General features: G+C 37.5%; 1 protein-coding gene across 2 annotated transcripts in view; it reads right to left on the bottom strand.

Annotated features, from left to right (window-relative positions):
* The window catches only part of CMSS1 (cms1 ribosomal small subunit homolog), a 376,816-nt gene that overhangs the window by 733 nt on the left and 356,673 nt on the right, over nt 1-19,410 (bottom strand). For both annotated transcript variants that reach the window (XM_028119177.2, XM_028119178.2), the window contains 6 exons: nt 19,087-19,216; nt 14,928-14,987; nt 13,674-13,776; nt 10,316-10,376; nt 9,796-9,883; nt 1,050-1,138 (listed from right to left, as the gene is read on the bottom strand). In XM_028119177.2, the coding sequence (XP_027974978.1) occupies nt 1,050-1,138; nt 9,796-9,883; nt 10,316-10,376; nt 13,674-13,776; nt 14,928-14,987; nt 19,087-19,216 (531 nt within the window). The remainder of the gene's footprint in view (nt 1-1,049; nt 1,139-9,795; nt 9,884-10,315; nt 10,377-13,673; nt 13,777-14,927; nt 14,988-19,086; nt 19,217-19,410) is intronic.

The raw sequence follows: 19,410 nt of genomic DNA, 5'->3' as shown, positions 1-19,410 counted from the left end.
TTCACATTATAACTGAAATAAATATGGACTTATGGGCCTAACATCAAATTTGTTGAACTGGTTTTAAAAAACCAGTCAGTTCAGGGCACAGGTGTGTGTGTGTGTGTGTGTGTGTGTGTGTGTGTGTGTGTGTGTGTGTGTGTGTGTGTGTGTGTGTGTGTGTGTGTGTGTGTGTAGGAAACTGAAAAAATTGTCTTTTAACCTGTACTGATGTCTGATTTAGCTCACTGATCAATCATAATCAGGTTGGTCATTCTGGGGATATAATTTTATGTGGTAAGTTAAATTATTCAGCATGTTTGGAGGATTAATTCCAAATCTCTTTGATAGTTACTATCATGATTAATTAGGTTGGTGACTGGCAGCCATTTTTATTGTTGGACAAACCTTCTTATCTCCAACAGATACTTCTAAACATCGGGCTAGATTGAAAAATTAGCCCCATGATACACAGTAGGTGGCAAATCAATTTTTCACATTTTGATGATAATGGATTACTTTCATAAATACAGAATGAGCTAATGCTGTGGCCACAAAGGCAATCAATCAGTTTTAATCCACAGAGATATCAAAATAATTTCCCCACAAAAACAAAAACAAAATAGCCCTCTATATTAAGTGAGGTTTTGGGTATGGGAGATGCAGACCAGGAGGCAAGTTTGTGCCCCTACTTCCTCACACATTTGTAAGGATGAAAGACAAAGATGAATATGTCTCTAAAGCAAGGCACACAAAAATGTGCCAAGTCCTCCAGATCCTCCTGTTTCTCAAAGGTTTAGTATAGATATAGTGGTCCCCAGTGGGGCAGAGGTCATTGGTCATATAAGGAAGAAATAAAGCTGATTACTATAAAACACATGGAAAGGATACAGTTAGGTCTAAGGGAGTGAGATGGACTCTGTAATTGCAGTTACTTCAGAGTTAAAAGAGAAATAATTTCAATGGCCAGAATGTGCTGGCTCCCCATGTCAAAGACTTTATTACTGTATTTGAACTCAAGTTCAAGTTGAAGAAAAAAAGATTAAAGGCAATTGCTGGTTACATGGTACCTCGGGAATGTCCATCATCCTTCTCAACTTCTGATCTCTCCAGTTCCAGTCAAAAACCAGAAACTTTAAGGGGTTCAAATTAAGGCCACCTGAAAGAAACAGAGAGTTGCTACAGCAGACCTCATGACATAAGCTTACTCAAATGACTTTTTAGTCTCCTCGTTGCTTTTTGCCTCATTTGCTGTCCTCTCCCCCAGCAACTAACCTCTACACACTGAATGCAGCCAGCCCTTGCTTGATGGAAAACAAATGCAGCACTCTGAGATTGCTTTCCTTATAATCTTATCACTGATTCTGAGGGAAGCAGAGAAGCTGCTAAGCTTGTCAAGTGCTGGCAAAGAAACAATCCCAAACCTCCGTTTCATGAAGCCCCAGAGGGTGAAGTCTCATTCCTGACAGGAATTTGATAGGATGGATCCTGCAGTCTGGGTAGTGGCCCTTCAGAGGAGTTGAGTCCAATGGAGTGTGAGTGACTATGAGGAGGTGAATGGACAGAAGGATGAGTCTGGGGTTTGGGGGTTAATTTTAGACAGAAAAGGAAGTAAATATGAATAGGCTCTATTCAAAGTCTGTTATCATTTGAGAAGACTAGTAAACCACTTAAGGATTCCATTTCCACTGTCTTCCTATGTATCTAGACAATTATGGAATGTGGGGCTGGAGGGGACCTTAGGGATTGTCTGTTCCTCAGAGGTCTCAGAGTTGGGCACAGTTAGTTCTTCCCACTCCCCATGTTCTTTCCATTGCCCCAAGCTGTTTCATGTTACATGTGGAAACATAACTGAAGCCTTCCATTGCTCTGCAGCACTTCCCCTCATCTTTTCTCTGTGATTATTTCAGTATTTTCCCTTTGGCCCAAAAGACTTTTCATTCTTCTTATAATTATAATGCCTGTTATTTATTTAAGGATTTTATTTATTTACTTATTTGAGAGAGAGAGAGTGAGCAAGCACCTGCACGCACTTGAGTGATGGGGAGGGGCACAGGCAGAGAGAGAGACTCTCAAGCAGACTCTGCACTGAGTGCGCTCTGACGCAGGGCTCAATCCCACAACCCTGAGATCATGACCTGAGCCGAAATCAAGAGTCAGACGCTTAACCAACTGAGTCACCCAGGGGCCCCTGTAATGCCTCTTATTTAAAATTGTCTCTGTGTAAAAAGCATTTGACAAAATACAGCATCCTTTCCTGATTAAAACTCTTCAGACTATAGGGATAGAGGGAACATTCCTCAAGTTCATAAAAGTCATCTATGAAAAACCCACAGCGAATATCATCCTCAATGGGGAAAAGCTGAGAGCCTTTCCCTTAAGATCAGGAACACGACAAAGATGCCCACTCTCACCACTATTGTTCAACATAGTACTAGAAGTCCCAGCAACAGCAATCAGACAACAAAAAGAAATAAAAGGTATTCAAATTGACAAAGAAGTCAAACTCTCCCTTTGCAGATGACATGATACTTTATGTGGAAAATCCAAAGACTCCACCTCCAAATTACTAGAACTCATACAGCAATTCAGTAACGTGGCAGGATACAAAACCAGTGCACAGAAATCAGTTGCTTTCTTATACACTAACAATGCAACTCTAGAAAGAGAAATTAGAGAAACGATTCCATTTACAGTAGCACCAAAAACCGTAAGATACCTCGGAATAAACCTAACCAAAGACGTAAAGGATCTATACTCTAGGAACTACAGAACACTCATGAAAGAAATTGAAGAAGACACAAAAAGATGGAAAAACATTGGAAGAATAAACATTGGATCGGGAAGAATAAACATTGTTAAAATGTCTATGCTACCCAGAGCAATCTATACCTTCAATGAGTGCTGGAACAAACAATCCTAAAATTTGTATGGAATTAGAAAAGACCCCGAATGGCCAAGGAAATGTTGAAAAAGAAAAACAAAGCTGGGGAATCACGTCGCCTGATTTCAAGCTATATTATAAAGCAATGATCACCAAGACAGCATGGTACTGGCACAAAAACAGACATAGAGACCAATGGAACAGAATAGAGAGCCCAGATATGGATCCTCAACTCTATGGTCAAATAATCTTCGACAAAGCAGGAAAAAATATGCAATAGAAAAAAGACAGTCTCTTCAATAAATGGTGCTGGTAAAATTGGACAGCTATATACAGAAGAATGAAACTCAACCATTCTCTAACACCATACACAAAGATAAACTCAAAATGGATGAAAGACCTCAATGTGAGACAGGAATCCATCAAAATCCTAGAGGAGAACATAGGCAGTAATCTCTTTGACATCAGCCACAGCAACTTCTTTCAAGATTCATCTCCAAAGGCTAGTGAAACAAAAGCAAAAATGAACTTTTGGGACTTCATCAAGATAAAAAGCTTCTGCACAGCAAAGGAAACAGTCAACAAAACAAAGAGGAAACCCACAGAATGGGAGAAGATATTTGCAAATGACACTACAGATAAAGGGCTGGTATCCAAGATCTACAAAGAACTTCTCAAACTCAACACCCAAAAAAACAAATAATCAAGTCAAAAAATGGGCAGGAGACATGAACAGACACTTCTCCAAAGAAAACATACAAATGGCTAACAGACACATGAAAAAATGTTCATCATCATTAGCCATCAGGGAAATTCAAATCAAAACCACATTGAGATACCACCTTAGACCAGTTAGAATGGCAACAATTGACAAGGCGAGAAACAACAAATGTTAGAGAGGTTGTGGAGAAAGGGGAACCCTCTTACACTGTTGGTGGGAATGCAAGTTGGTACAGCCACTTTGGAAAAAAGTGTGGAAGTTCCTCAAAAAATTAAAAATAGAGCTACCCTATGACCCAGCAATTGCACTACTAGGTATTTACCCCAAAGACACAGATGTAGTGAAAAGAAGGGCCATATGCATCCCAATGTTCATAGCAGCAATGTCTACAATAGCCTAACTGTGGAAAGAGCCGAGATTCATTCAACAGATGAATGGATAAAGAAGATGTGGTCCATATATACAATGGACTATTACTCAGCCATCAGAAAGGATGAATACCCAACTTTTACATCAACATGGATGAGACTGGAGGAGATTATGCTAAGTGAGTTAAGTCAAGCAGAGAAAGTCAATTATATAGTTTCACTTATTTGTGAACATAAGGAATAGCATGGAGGACATTAGGAGAAGGAAGGGAAAAATGAAGGAGTGGGAGATTGGAGAGATGAACAATGAGAGCTATGGACTCTGAGAAACAAACTGAGGATGTTAGAGGGGAAGGGGGTGGGGGGATGGGTTAGCCCGGTGATGGATATTAAGGAGGGCACGTTCTGCATGGAGCACTGGGTGTTATACGAAAACAATGAAGCGTGGATCCCTACATCAAAAACTAATGATGTATTGTATGGTGACTAACATAATATAATAAAATAAAATTAAAAAAATAAAAAAATAAAATTCTCTCTGTGGGGTGCTCAGTGGGGACTGAGTCTGGGATCAAGCCCTGCATAGGGCTCCCTGCTCAGTGGGGAGTCTGCTTCTTCCTTGGCACCTCACCGTACTCTCATGCTCTCTCTCAAAATAAATAAAATCTTACAAAATAAAATTCTCTCAGGGTGCCTGGGTGGCTCAGATGGTTGAGCGTCTGTCTTTGGCTCGGGTCATGATCTCCAGCTCCTGGGATCGGGCCCCACATCGGGCTCCCTGTTCAGTGGGGAGTCTGCTTCTCCCTCTTCCTCTGCCTCTCCCCACTGCTCCTGCTCTCTCTCTCTTGCTCTGTATCTCTCTATATACAAACAGCTACATAAAATGAGTTATGTGCCATTTGTTTTGCTATCTCTCTATATACAGAAGAATGAAACTCAACCATTCAACCAAATGAATAAATAACCATTCAACCAAATAAATAAATAATAAAAAAATTCTTTAAAAAAATAAAAATAAATTAAAAAAATAAAATTCTCTCTGCAAAAGTAAAAATGATAAATTGAGGACAATGGGTTGGTAGTCTTCTCTTCAAAATAACTATTGGTGGGAGAGCAAACAGGTACAGCCTCACAGGAAGGCACTTGAGCATTATATAATAGGAGCTTTAAAATACTTGCTATTTGATAAAATAATTTTCTTTCTATGAAAATTCCAATAAATACATCAGAAACTTAAATATAGTTAATGGGGAGCCGGGCTAGCTCAGTTGGTAGAGTATGTGACTCTTGATCTCGGGGTTGTAAGATCAAGCCCCACGTGAGGTGTAGAGATTACTTAAAAACAAAATCTTAAAAAAAAAAAAGAAAGAAACGTAGTTGCTTGCAAAGATGATCACTGCAGTATTATTTATAATAGCAAAAAATTAGAAATAATCCAGGTATCCTATCATAATTGTATTGCTAAAAATATATATATAACCTGGGATAAATATCCAAAATATATAAAAAACTTTTGCAAATCAGTGGCAAAAAACACCAAACAATCTGATTTAAAAGTAGAGGAAATGAATAGATATTTTGCCAATGAAGACATCCAAATGGCCAACAGGTACATGAAAAGGTGCTCAGCATCACTAATCATCAGGGAAATGCAATTTAAAACCACAATGAAATATTACCTCACACCTGTTAGAATGGCTATTACCAAAAAACCCCACAAGAAATAGTAAGTGCTGAAGAGGATGTGGAGAAAAGGGACCTGTTGTGCACTGTTGGTGGGAATGTAAATTGGTGCAGCCACTATGGAAAATAGTATGGAAGAACTCTCAAGAAATTGAAAATAGAATTACCATATGATCCAGCAATTCCACTTCTGGGTATATACCCAAAGAAAACAAACTCATTATCTCAAAAAGATATATGCACCCCTATGTTACTGAAGCATTATTTATAATAGCCAAGACAAGGAAACAACCCTGTGTCCATCAACAAATGAATGAAGAAAGAAAATGTCACACACACACACCCCCGCAGAGGAATATTATTCAGCCGTAAAAGGGAAGGAAATCTTGTCATTGTGATAATAAGGATGACTCTTGGGGGCATTATGCTAAATGAAATAAGTCAGACAGAGAAGGACAAATACTGTATGATCTCACTTATATGTAGAATCTAAAAAACCTAACTCATAATACATAGAACATATTGGTGGTTGTCAAAGGTGGGGGCGTTGGGGAAAATGGGTGAAGGTGGTTAAAAGGTAAAAACTTCCAATTGTAAGGTAATTAAGTTCTGGGGATGTAATGTGCAGCAAACTGATTGTAGTTAATACTGTACATTTGAAAGGTGCTAAGAGAGTAGATCTTAAGAGTTCTCATCATAAGAAAAAATTTATAACTATCTGAGGTGATTGATGTTAAATAAACTTATTGTGGTAATCATTTCACTATATATGTATAAAATCATTATACTGTACACACTGGACTAATACAATGTTATATGTCAATTATGTCTCAATAAAATTATAAAAAACAGTAGAATATTATGTAGAATATTATATAGCCATTAAAAATGAAAAATTAAAACTATTTCATGACAAAGAAAGTCCTCATAAGATATTTTAAGTGGAGGGGTGCCTGGGTGGCTCAGTCAGTTAAGCATCTGCCTTCGGCTCGGGTCATGATCCCAGGGTCCTAGGATTAAGCCCCACGTCAAGCTCCCTGCTCAGCGGGGAGCCTGCTTCTCCCTCTCCTTCTGCCTCTCCCCCTGCCTGTGCTCTTGCTCTCCCTGTCAAATAAACAAATCTTTAAAAAAAAAGATATATTAAGTGGAAAAGACAAGTTATAAAATTATGATATAGTTTGATCTCCACTTATAAAAATAAATATATAAATGCATAGGAAAAAAAGACTAAAGAAAATATATTCAATATTAACTAACAAGTGATTATCTCTGAAGTGATTTATTTTTTCTATACTTTTGCACTGTTGAAAGGCTCTCACTGTTAGAAAATCTCTTTCATTATTAAATTAAGATTAAAACAATATAATTCAATCTATAATTGTACAGATCCCACTGTCATGGGATATCTTTGTAAGTTTGAAAACTTTCCTTAATATATCATATATATAAACATATTAAGTCATAAACAGCTACATAAAATGAGTTATGTGCCATTTGTTTTGCTTTGTTAGATTTTCAGTTTCTAGAGTGCTGGAATTGTTCTCCCTTTTTTTTTTTTTTAAGATCTTATTTCTTTATTTGAGAGCAAGAGACCGAGTATGAGCAGGGGGGCAGTGGCAGAGGGAGAGCGGGAAGCTGACTCCCTGCTGAGCAGAGAGCCTGATGCAGGGCTCGATCCCAGGACCCTGAGATCATGACCTGAGCCAAAGGCAGATGCTCAACCAACTAAGCCACCCAGGCACCTCTGGAATTATTCTCTTTAAATGCTTTGTATATTGCTTAACACCTGTGGTTAATGACATTAAATCTTTCATCAAATCAGAAATCAGAAGTATGTTATTTTCATTTATTACAAAAAATCAATAGCTCCTTAAATGATTTTTCCACTTCTTAAATAAGCTTTCATACTGAGACCTCACAACTCTATTGAAATCAAATTTCAACAATTTGTAGAACTTTTTTTTCTCTCTCCCTTTCTCTCTTTTAAATATGGAGAATAGTGACCCTATTGCATGGGGGGCCTGGTGATACACAAAGAACCATCTGGATTCTAGGGAGGGGTCAGGTGAATCTCTGGCTAAGAGCTGTGGGAGAGGCAGGGTTCACCCCTGGGGTCTCCTGCTGCCCAGCCAATCTCTCCCAACTCTGTGTCTCACAGATATGCTATGAGCACCTCTCATCTGTTCCTTCACTTCAATGCCCTCCTATGTCCATAAGGCAAAAATCCAAACTCTTCAGCTTAATGTTCAAAATCCTCCCTCCACACTCTCTTTCCAACTGAATCACTAGCTACTAAAGCCCATGAAGTTTCCAACCAAGAAAGTTGGTCTCTTTAATAAAAATAAAAACTAGCATTTGATTTCTTAGGGTGTGAAACTCATTGTGCCAAACTCTTTATTGGCATTTTATTATCATACCAATCCTTTGAGGAAGATACTACCACTATCCCTGTCATTTGAATACAGAAACAGATTTAGAGAGGTTAAGTAACTTGCCAAGGTCACAGAGCTGGTCAGTTGCTGGACCTGGGATTTGACTCTGGACTGAATCCATAATAAGGGCTTGTGAACTCAACACTGTATCTAAATCATGTATATCTGCCTGCCCTCTTCTGATTCAGTGGTTCTCCCATTCCTGATTGCTTTTCTCACATCTCTATACTTCAAAGATCCTATTTTAATCCTTCTCATACTTCAAAGATCAGTTAAAGACCCTTTTCTCTCTAAAGCCTTCCATACAGATTCAGCCTCCGTAACAGTGTATTTCAACTCCTATAGGACTTGGAAGTGCTCATTTCGCCCTTGTCATTTACTGCCTCATGTTGTCAATCTCCTTCTACATATATTTATTTCTTCAAGGATCAGGAGCTCTTTGAGGGGGAAAAGCTCTGGAACTAGGAAGGAGTAAACTGAGAGACTGTGGGAGAGCCACTTAACCCTTCAGAGCTTCAGTTTTCTCTTATAAGAAATAAAAATGCTAGCCTGCACTGGTGCCATGAATATTTAATGAGATACCTAAGAGTGTTTAGTGTAGACCAGTGCAAGTATGAACTCAAAAAATATGTTTCCTTTCCTTATCCGGGGCTGCTAAGTTTGTTACTCCTTTGTAATTGCACAGCCTTTTGTATACAGTGGGTTCATTTAACCCTGGATGGCTTTCAACTGGAAAGAAACATTAGTATTTTTTTTTTTAAGATTTTATTTATTTGACAGAGAGAGACACAGCAAGAGAGGGAACACAAGCAGGGGGAGTGGGAGAGGGAGAGGGAGAAGCAGGCTTCCTGCCGAGCAGGGAACCTGATGCGGGGCTCCATGACCTGAGACGAAGGCAGACGCTTAACCATCTGAGCCACGCAGGCGCCCCAGAAACATTAGTATTTTAAGCTTTTGTTTGCTTCTTGGCAAATGCCCATCTCTATACTGAGTCATTACATTAATGAACCCATTTCTTTTAGATATATGAAAAAATTAGGAATAGCTCCAGTTATAAAACAAAGTTCTATTAGTATATTAAATAAATAATTTGCAAATGAGTTTTGAAAAGAAATCTTTAATCCGTCTGGCAGGTAAAACAGGTAATAATATCATCAGCAGATTAATAGGTTTTAGGCTACTGACTTTGAGAGAGCCAAGAAATTATAAAAACCCACTGTTGGACACTGTCTGGAATCCTTTCTGGGTAAAGTACTAAAAGAGAAATGCATTTGGGAGAAATATTCTAGAATACCATATGAAATACCATTTCATCCACAGAAACTGCATTTTTGTTTCAACATGTTTTATACAAAAGTCCTCAACTGAAATGGCAGTCTTGGGGAACCAAGATTCAATTAATTAAGAGGGAAACACTCAACTCATCCAGCTCTACAAATTCTAGAGGTTGCAAATTGGTGAAATGAATTGTGGATCCACTAACCTGCTTAAAGCAACTGGAATTTGAATGTGTTTAAGCAGGCACATGTACCACTGTCTGCCACAATCCTTACTATTCCCTATTGCACTATACCTGCTGGCTAGCTTTATTGACAAAATACTGTTTCCAACTCCTAGATTAACACAGAAATCTGGTTTCACGACATCACAAATGTGGTTTCCTAAACTCACTTGGGGGTAAGGGAAAGTCCCAGTTTTGAGTAGGCATATCAGTGCCTCTCTTCATACCTTGTTTAATGAGTTCTTTAATTCTCCCTGGTGTTCCTACGCCCAAGTGCACAACACGCTTCTCCAGCAACTTTACCTGCTCCTGGACCTACTTATTCCAAGATGGAAGAGATGAAAGAAAAGAAGAGTCATGAGAAAGTGCAATCATAGTCACTTTATCTAAAAGTTAAAAAGTAAAAAGCAAATATGGCTACCCTTGTTTAGGCTCAACTTCCAGTGCAAAGAAGGTTAATTAACATCAAGATAGAAAAGCATCATTCTGTAAAATTGGTAAATCTTCAAAGAAACGAGGGACCAAACCTCAGCTTCTGTGCAGGAATCTTGGAGCACAGAGGAGTAGCGACTGTTGCTGGGGCAGGTCATGCAAAGGCAGGGAATGTAAAGAACACCAGAACAGTTGTTAAATATGTTATATAAGGAGGCACCAAAGAAAACACCTGCTAAGGAGATAAGAAAAAGCTAGGAGCGGCAGTTAAGGATAACTTACAACATCCATCAGCAACCACAGGCCCTTGCTTACCTTTATGTGTTTTGCAAATAATTTTATAACTTTGCTGTCTCCTCTGAATGCTGTCACTGACCTAATGAAAAAAAGATTAATAAAAAAAAGATGAATGCTTAAGAAAACTTATTCATTGCAGGCCACATTGACAACTTAAGTATATCTTGCTTTAAAGAGAATATATGTGTTTATATGTGTAACTATGAGTATATGCATGTGTATATATACACAGATACAAAAAACTGAGATTTTCAGGTCAGCCCATCTCTGGAAGGAAAGTGAGGAAGCCTTTTATTCAGGCAGGTATCTGGATTGGCTTCTACTTTTCATACACAAGGTTAACTTTACTTAGGTTTCCTTGATAACCAACTGAAACATAATGGATCTGCCCTTCATTTGTAATACAGAATTTCTGTATTTCAGGTCCCTGGCAGAGAATTTATCTTTTAAACTCTGCAGTATAGTTCTCACACAAAATTTGGTTGCAAGAAATACCTTGGAGCAGTGATGTCAGCCTGTGCTCTGTGGAACCCAAAGGCATCACAAAAATTTGTATGTTACGGTCATGGTGGGTTGCTGGGAATGAGCTGACAGGGAGGAGAAGAAAGGCTTATGTCCTTCAATCAGAGCAATGCCCCACTTTTATCTACTTTGCAGAGTGCACTTTTCTGCAAAATTTTATATGTGGAAATCTTCCTGGTATCAATAGATATAAAAGAACAATCAATCCTTTAATTGATGTCTAGAAATAGAACATGGGAATATGCTTGGAAATTATTATTGCCAGTAGGAATATATGAATTTGCAAGATAGTAAATTATACTATCTAAGTTCTGTTGTATTTGACTTTTACTCATACATAAACTTTCTCCATGGCAAGGTTAACTAGGAAGACAGTTTAGGGGACATATTTAACATTAATTCATGGTCCTCAAAAGAATAGATATTCTTATAAAAGTTAGAATTATTCACTATTAGTCTTTATGAATAGGGCTTGTTGTGCTAGCTCAGAAATCCCTTTTTGCAAATCACCTAACCTTGAAGCGGATCATAATACCAAAGACACAGAAGAACACAGAATTGGTAAATGAAATGTGACAACATAGTGCTTTTATGCCCTTCGGAAAGGTATTTATGTACAGTAGAAGCTCAAATCAACGTGACAGCTTGTTTTTAAGAGGCCATCTCCAGGCCAACCTTTTTGCCATTAATGTTTGAATCTGAAATGAGTTCTGTGGTGGTAGTTTCTAAAACACTGAAAAGTCAATGTGAACTACTATGATTTCAGAACCAGCAAGTATTGCTGCCCAGAAACAGTTGGGAGTCTTGAAGATCAGTTGTGTTTGGAGCAGAAATAGTTGGAATAAACACTTTTGTTTTACTGGGAGCTTTTGTGATACAATATTATGTGTGTGCCTTGGCGGGGGGGAAAGGAGAGTTTGAAGAACTTAAAAACTACTTTTCTAAATTTGTAATCAGATTAGTTCACTTAGAAAAATAGATGCTAAATAATTACTGAGAGTCTACATTTGCACCTTAATTTATTTTCTCCAGGACTTGGATTTTCCTTTGTTTTGTCTCTTGTCAAAGTCTGGTGCAGAGCCTGGCCCTGGAAGAGGGCTAGTTCCAGTAAATCCCAATTTACTCTGACGGCTCTTCTCTGAAAGCTCAACGTTACCACTGATCCAGTGGAAGACTTTTTGTTTCTTCTACTATACTACAGTAAATGAAAAGGTATGTGAAAGCACTTAGTAAAGCACTGACAGATTATCTTTAAAACATAATTTTTATATTTAAATTTTCAGCCCATTTGGAATTTACCTTAGTATGAGAAGTGAGATAGGGCTCCAAACTTACTTTTCCAGATGGTTACCCAGTTGTTCCAACACCATTTATTAAATAATCCATCTTTCCCTACTGCTTTGTCACCTTTGCCATATGCATATGGGCCTATTTCTGAACTTCCAATTCTGTTCCACTGGTCTGATCTGTCATGCATATGCCAGTTCCATCCTGTTTTAATTAGTGAGACTTGGTAACATATATCTCTTGGTAATCTGATAGATACTATAGACACAGTATCCTCTCACTAATATTCTTTTTCAGAATTTCCCCAGGTATTTTTTCTTCTGTATTTTCTCTTATGAACTTAGAACTATAGCTTATCTTTAAATTTTGAACTTTAGCTTATCGAGATAGAAAACCAATTCTATTGGAGTTTTACTGGGAATCTGTGAAATTTATGTTATTCTAGGTAAAACAGACATCTTTACAACATTGACTCTTTTTTTTTTGAAGATTTTATTTCTTTATTTCACACACAGAGAGAACGAGCAAGTATAAGCAGGGGCAGCAGCAGAGGGAGAGAGAGAAGCAGAAGCTGAGCAGGCAGCCCAATGCAGGACTCCATCCCAGGACCCTGGAATCATGACCTGAGCCAAAGGCAGATACTTAACTGACTGAGCCACCCAGGCATCCTTACACTGATTCTTCCTATTCAGCAATATTGTATGCCCTTTTGTTCAAGATCTTCTGAGTTGTGGGGCAACTGGGTGGCTCAGTGGGTTAAGTGTCCAACTCTTGATTTTGGCTCAGGTCATGATCTCAGGGTTGTGAGATGGAGCCCCACATCAGGCTCTGCGCTGGGCATGGAGTCTGTCTAAGAGTCTCTCTCTCCTCTCCCTCTGTCCCTCCCTGCCCCCGTCCCCTCTTAAAAAAAAAGATCTGAGCTGCTTATATAATATTTTCTTTATACAGATTTGGTAGGTTTATTACTTGGTGTTCTATTTTTTTTTCCTGTTATTATTTTAAATTAGATCTTTTCTTTCATTATTTTTTCCAACTGGTTATTGCTTATATTATTTCCTTGCTTTTACTCTTGCCCTGTATGACGTGTGTTCTCTGCACAGAAGCCAAAGTGATCCTTTAGAAAGATTATTCAGATCATGTGATTCCTCTGCTCAAAATCTTCCAGTAGCATTGCATCTTAGGGTCTTTTATGCTTACTGCCCACTCTGTCTGGAATAATGCTCTTCTTCTAGATATCTGCTTGGCATTCTCCTTCACTTTGTTCATGTCTCTGCTCAAATGTCATTCTCCTTGGAAAAGCTTACGGTGACAATCCTTTTAAAAGTAGCCCCCAACCCTCTCTATCACTTTGCCATGCTTTATTTCTTCTTATATAATTTAACACTACCTGACATTATAATATATATTTATTTGTTCATTGTCTGTCTCCCTCACTAGAAAGTAAGTTCCATGACAAAAGGGATTCTGTTTTGTTCATTGTTACATCTCCAGCATATACAGCGTATCAACTTGACACGTATCAGTTACTCAAAAAACATTTATGAAACAAATAGGTGAAGTGTCCAACCTAATGAGCTCCAAGGCCCGGATAGCAGAGCTACAGATCATCAGCATCAGGACCGATTTCTTCTCATTATGGTTCTTCCGAAGTTTTACCCACTTAGGGCAGACTGCAAAAATACCATAGAAAAATATTACTCTAAATATAGCAAAATAGGGCTCCTATTTATTTTAGGCCCCTAAAGTTGAGTTATTTTCCAATTACTCTTTGTTAGTAATTAATTAAAGTAAAATATAATGGGTATTGTCCAGATTCTATTCTCTGGCTATGTAAGATATTAGATTAAAATGAAATATCATTAACTTATAACATAAAACACGTAATATGCCAAGTAGCTAAATGTGACGAGTTTTAGGACCAAGTAAAAAAAGTGTTCGGAATAATACATTTTTGATAATTCACATTTGATGCTTGATGGCAAAGACTAAATAGGAAAAGAACTTTGATTCAATAATGTTAAATTTTAAAGAAACACTCAATATAAGATAAAAAATGGAAATGACATTAAAATAATAGCAAGCATTTATTAAACACAGACACTGTTTAGTTCTCACAATCCAGTGAGGTTGATTCTACTATAACCTACATTTATACTTGCTGAATTTGAGGTGGAGAAAAGTTTATGAACTCAAGTTGAATGCAATCAGAACTGATTTGAGTTTGAAAAAAGAATGCTAAATCTCTATATCTAAACTATTTCACTGTCAGCCACAAATAGATGACTATCTAGTATGAATAATCTGGCTTTCGGCTACACACAATAAATATTGAAAAGATGAAATTAGATTGTGCAATAGCCATGGTCTGAGTTCTGAGCATATGAACAGAATTTCAGAATTTTACAGCTAGAATAAAGATCACATGTCCAACTCCCTTATCTTTCAGATAACAAAATCAAGTCCTAGAAGAGAACTCGTGATTTGTCCGAGGTCAAACAGCAAATTAGTGACAGACTTGGAACTAGAACACTAATTATTCTCCGGATTCCTACACCAATACTTCTAATGTATTATAAACCAAAAAATGAGACCAAAACTCAAATTCTCAAAGCCAGAGCAAAACAAGAATAAACTTAAATAAACAGAAATTAATATCAAGATGGACCGTAAGAAAAACCTCCACTTCAAATCCATTTGAGGTGGAAAGTTTTGCTTTTAAATGTTGTTTTAAAAGTTTTAATTTTAACGAGATGTATCTTATGTTTTAATGGAGTAATAACAACTTGGTGAATAACTTAAAAGAAAATCATAGTTTACTTACTTTCTTTTAGGTATGATGAAAGACTATGAGTCAAATCATTGGCCTTGAGGAAACAGGAGTCTAGAATATGACAAACATGCTTTGTAAGACGATTTTGCAAACACACACATGATCAAAATAGATTCATTGTGAATGGTGTCTTCTTAAATAAGGTTGTAAAACATTAGTGAATGGGGGCTCATTATATATTTTAAAGTGTTGTCCAATATTTAAAACAACAGCAGCAATAAGAACAAGTAAACTTTTAACTGTCCATAATTTCTTAGAGTAGTGAAATAGAAGCTTGTTGTATCATTCAATGAACTAATGAAGCATGTTTATTTTTCAAATTCATGGAATAGGCAATATACAAAGGTAAAGGGGATATAGCTAACAAATCTGTGTAGAGAGGTTCAAACTCACTAGTCATCATAGAATTATATATTACAGTGATGAGGTAATACTTCACACACACATCAGAATGACAGTTGTTAAAAAGATGTATAATACCAAGTATTGTCAAGAATGTAGGGTGATAAGCCTCTTGTGAAATGTAGGTGGAGGTGTAAACTGGTAATAGCTATTCTGGAAAGTAGTAAAATTAAGTTGTATACACTCTATTACCCCATGATTACATTCCTGAGTAAATAATGGAAAGAAATTCTTACGTGTTCTATAAAGAGATACACACAAGTATATTCATCCTATCATTATCTGTTATAGTGGGGAGCAGGAAGAAACGTAGGTGTCCATATCTGAGAAAATGGATGACCAATACATGGTAGATGAAATCATTGGCATACTATATAGCATTTAGAAGCAATGAACTTGATGTGCATAAAGCCATACAGGCATATCTCAAAAAAGTGCTCAGTGAAGAAAGAGACAGCATGAGAAGTTCAGCACATCATTTAGATAAATTGTAAAATGTACACACATACAACATGACATTTTACGAGTATATATACATATTTAAAATCATGTATTAACACATTAGAGTGAATGCTATGGGGAAAGTAAAGAGGAGTGTGGACTGAGGAAGAGTGGGAATATTGCATCAAAACACAACACAACACAACACCAGAATAAAAGTGAATATAACAGTAAAATAAAATATAGGGGCCTTGCTCAACCAAGAACTATCATGGTCTGGCAATTATGTAGCATTATTAACTCTGTACCTGAGATGTGTAAAAAAGCAACATCATGTTTATTATTCTAATTCTTTCTATAAGAAAAAGGTTTTCTATAAACACAGAAGAGTGCTAGGGAGTTAACTATTACTAAATTAAATGACAGTAATATTGTGACCCAGCATATATAATTCATATTATGTGAGTTAACTTCAAAGATGTTGCTTCCTATACAGCTGTAGAGACTTTGATGGTCTTTAAAACTGTAATTTCCCAAGCTGGATATGATCAGACTCACCTGGAGAGCTTTACAAAAGATACAGATTCCTAGGACGGACTCCTTTCATTAGTAAGTTAGAATTCCTTGCAGGGGGGGTGGGCCTGGGAATTTGCTTTTTAAGTTCTTGGGTGATTCAGTTGCTGCTAGCCTACAGGCTTTAGCACTGATCTAAACCACACTGCAGCTCTCAGGAGGACAGCTGAGTTAACTCCAAGAAATTCCTGCCTCAAAACTAATTAAGTGCCCATGTGTATGACATTAACAATGTACAGTGAACAATATTAATTGAAAAGACATGTTCCTGCCTACAGACACAAATAACCTCAAATCAAAACCAAGTTAGACACTCAGCAAACTAATAGGAACAGTACTTCATTATCTATATTCACCATATATTTATGCCCCTGCCTCTGCCTGTTTCAGATAACCCACAGTGTGTCCCTCTTCTGCCCTACTGTGGTTCCTCTCTGTCCTTTCAGGTGTAGCCTACTAGGGTCTTTTCTACTAAACGTTCTCATGCTGCCTTAGTCACTGTGTCTCAGAATGGCCTAATTTCTTAACTGAAAATGAAAACCTGTTCTTTTTGTCTATAAAATATTTTTAACATTTTCCTTTCTTCCTAAACCAAGCCATGACCATACATTCTTGTTTAACTATATAACTGAACTGTAATAGAGCAATAATATAATGTAAACTCACTACAGAACTCAAAAGACTCTTAAAGGTTTCTTCTGACCTCTGTATCTCTGTAATGCTAGAAAATTAAAATTTATGATGTTCCATAAGTATACAGAGTAGCGGTGATCCCACTATCTCACAAATCCTTCCTGAGTTGAAGGTGTACGCTAACAAAGAACCAGAAGGACCAAGCAACCACTGAGTCAAACTTCAGTTAAACTTTGAACAGAAGCTTGTTGTAACACTTTGTTCCAGTGATACAGCAGTCAGGACGTAGCTGTCCTCAAAGGAACTAGCCCTGGACAGGAGTGGTTTCTAACTGCTGTTGGAGCCATCTAGGCTTTGTGAGTCTAAAACTCCAGATCTTGCTCATGTGGAAATGTACTCCTTAAATTCTGGAAAAGAAACAGACACAGGCACTCCTGTTTCCAAACTCAACGTCCTTTTTTTTTGTTTTGTTTTTTTTTAAAGCACATCACAAAGGAATTATAAAAATTCAGGGAATGGGATGTTTTTCAGCTCCTTAAGCCTCTAGAAAGCATAAAGTTGTAATAGAAAAGGGAAATCAAGCTACCCTTGACTTTTTCCAACAGCAGTAATTAGATATCCCTAGTAATCTATAAATAGCTCGTCTGAAAGAGTGGTACCCAAACCTTGTGTGGTTTGATTTTGTAACAATATCTCTTTAATCTCTGCCCCAAAGAGTTACAGGATGTATCAGAATTTTCAAAATTAATTAAAATTAGTTGTTTTAAGAATTTTGCAGTATCTTTTTAACTTAATTATACATATTCTAAGGCAGTAGATCTCAAACAATAGTAGGTTTAAGAATCACTTGGGGCAAGGTGTTGGCTTTGCTAAAAATGCGGAATTTTATTCCTATCTTTAGAGAGTTTCCTTGAAATAGTCTGGCCTGGGACCCAAAACACTACTAGAAATCTGTGATAAGGACAACAAAACTAAGATGCTTATTAAAGCTAAAGTTGAGGCACCTGGGTGGCTCAGTTGGTTGAGTGTCCAGTTCTTGGTTTCAGCTCAGGTCATGATCTCATGGGTCATGAGATTGGGCTTGGCATCGAGCCCCTGACTGACTTCTGGGCTCCCTTCTCAGCATGGAGTTTGCTAGAGATTCTTTCCGTCTCCCCCTCCCCTCACTTGCGTGTGCACACTTCTCTTTCTCAAATAGATAAATCTTTAAAAAAAAAAAGCTAAAGCTCTTGTCTATAAAGGGTGAGTAAACTAATGTTTCATATCTATACTTTTATTTTATTTTATTTTTTTTAAGATTTTATTTATTTATTTGAGAGAGAATGAGAGATAGAGAGCACGAGAGGGAAGAGGGTCAGAGGGAGAAGCAGACTCCCTGCTGAGCAGGGAGCCCGATGCGGGACTCGATCCCGGGACTCCAGGATCATGACCTGAGCCGAAGGCCGTCGCTTAACCAACTGAGCCACCCAGGCGCCCTCATATCTATACTTTTAAATGTGTGCTTTATCTTTAACTTCTTTCCTCAACTAGGGATTCTTATTCCTTCAAGAACACTAAAAAAAATGCACACTCAACAATTAGCTTTTTCAAAAAAAAGCATTTACAAATCTTGTTTATTTTTTTAATTAAAGATTTTATTTTTATTTAGTTGACAGAGAGAGCACAAGAGAGCACAAGCAGGGGGAGAGGGAGAGGGAGAAGCAGGCTCCCCACTGAGCAGGGAGCAGGATGTGGGGCTCTGATCCCAGGACCCTGGGATCATGACCTGAGCTGAAGGCAGATGCTTAACCAACTGAGCCACGCAGGTGCCCCCAAATCTTTCTTTAGATTGAACAAATACCATTTAGCATCTTAATAAAGAAATCATTCAAAAGTTAAAACTGTGAGGTTGAGAAAAGGAGTATTAGCATGTGGAAAATACATTGATTCACTGGCAGAGATACCTAGCTATAATATACATAGTGGAGAAAAGATAAACCCTTTGTGCTCCTCCGCATCAGGAAAGTTGATAGCAGTAACAATGAGTCCTGCTAAATGATTAACTTCAGAATAGTAAGGGAAAAAAAAAAAGAGGAAAGAAGCCAAACAAGTCTGGCTGTACCTGGTAGGTTTAGTTCTTCTAATTCAATCACTGAGCGACTGCCACTGTAATAGTCCTTCATCAACTTCTGTAGGTCCTCAGGGGTCCCTGGTTTTGGCTCTGATTTTGCAAGAACATCAGTAATTTTCTTCTACAACATGAGAAGGAAGAAAAAAACTTCAAAAAGATAGATTTTAGAATGATGTTAGCTTAGAATAGCTAAGAATCCTCTGGTACTTAAACTGCATATAGATTTTGGTGATAGCTGAGTATGAATGTGAGTTCTAATAAATACACTTGAAAAAACTTAATAAATAAATACTTTTTGGATACAAATACTGCTTT

Source organism: Eumetopias jubatus, unplaced genomic scaffold (assembly GCF_037043125.1).
Source record: "Eumetopias jubatus isolate StellerSeaLion01/CBP00866 unplaced genomic scaffold, mEumJub1_p1.0 scaffold_1, whole genome shotgun sequence".
NCBI classification, from domain to species: Eukaryota; Metazoa; Chordata; class Mammalia; order Carnivora; family Otariidae; genus Eumetopias; species Eumetopias jubatus.
This window is presented reverse-complemented; position numbering and strand designations above follow the sequence as displayed.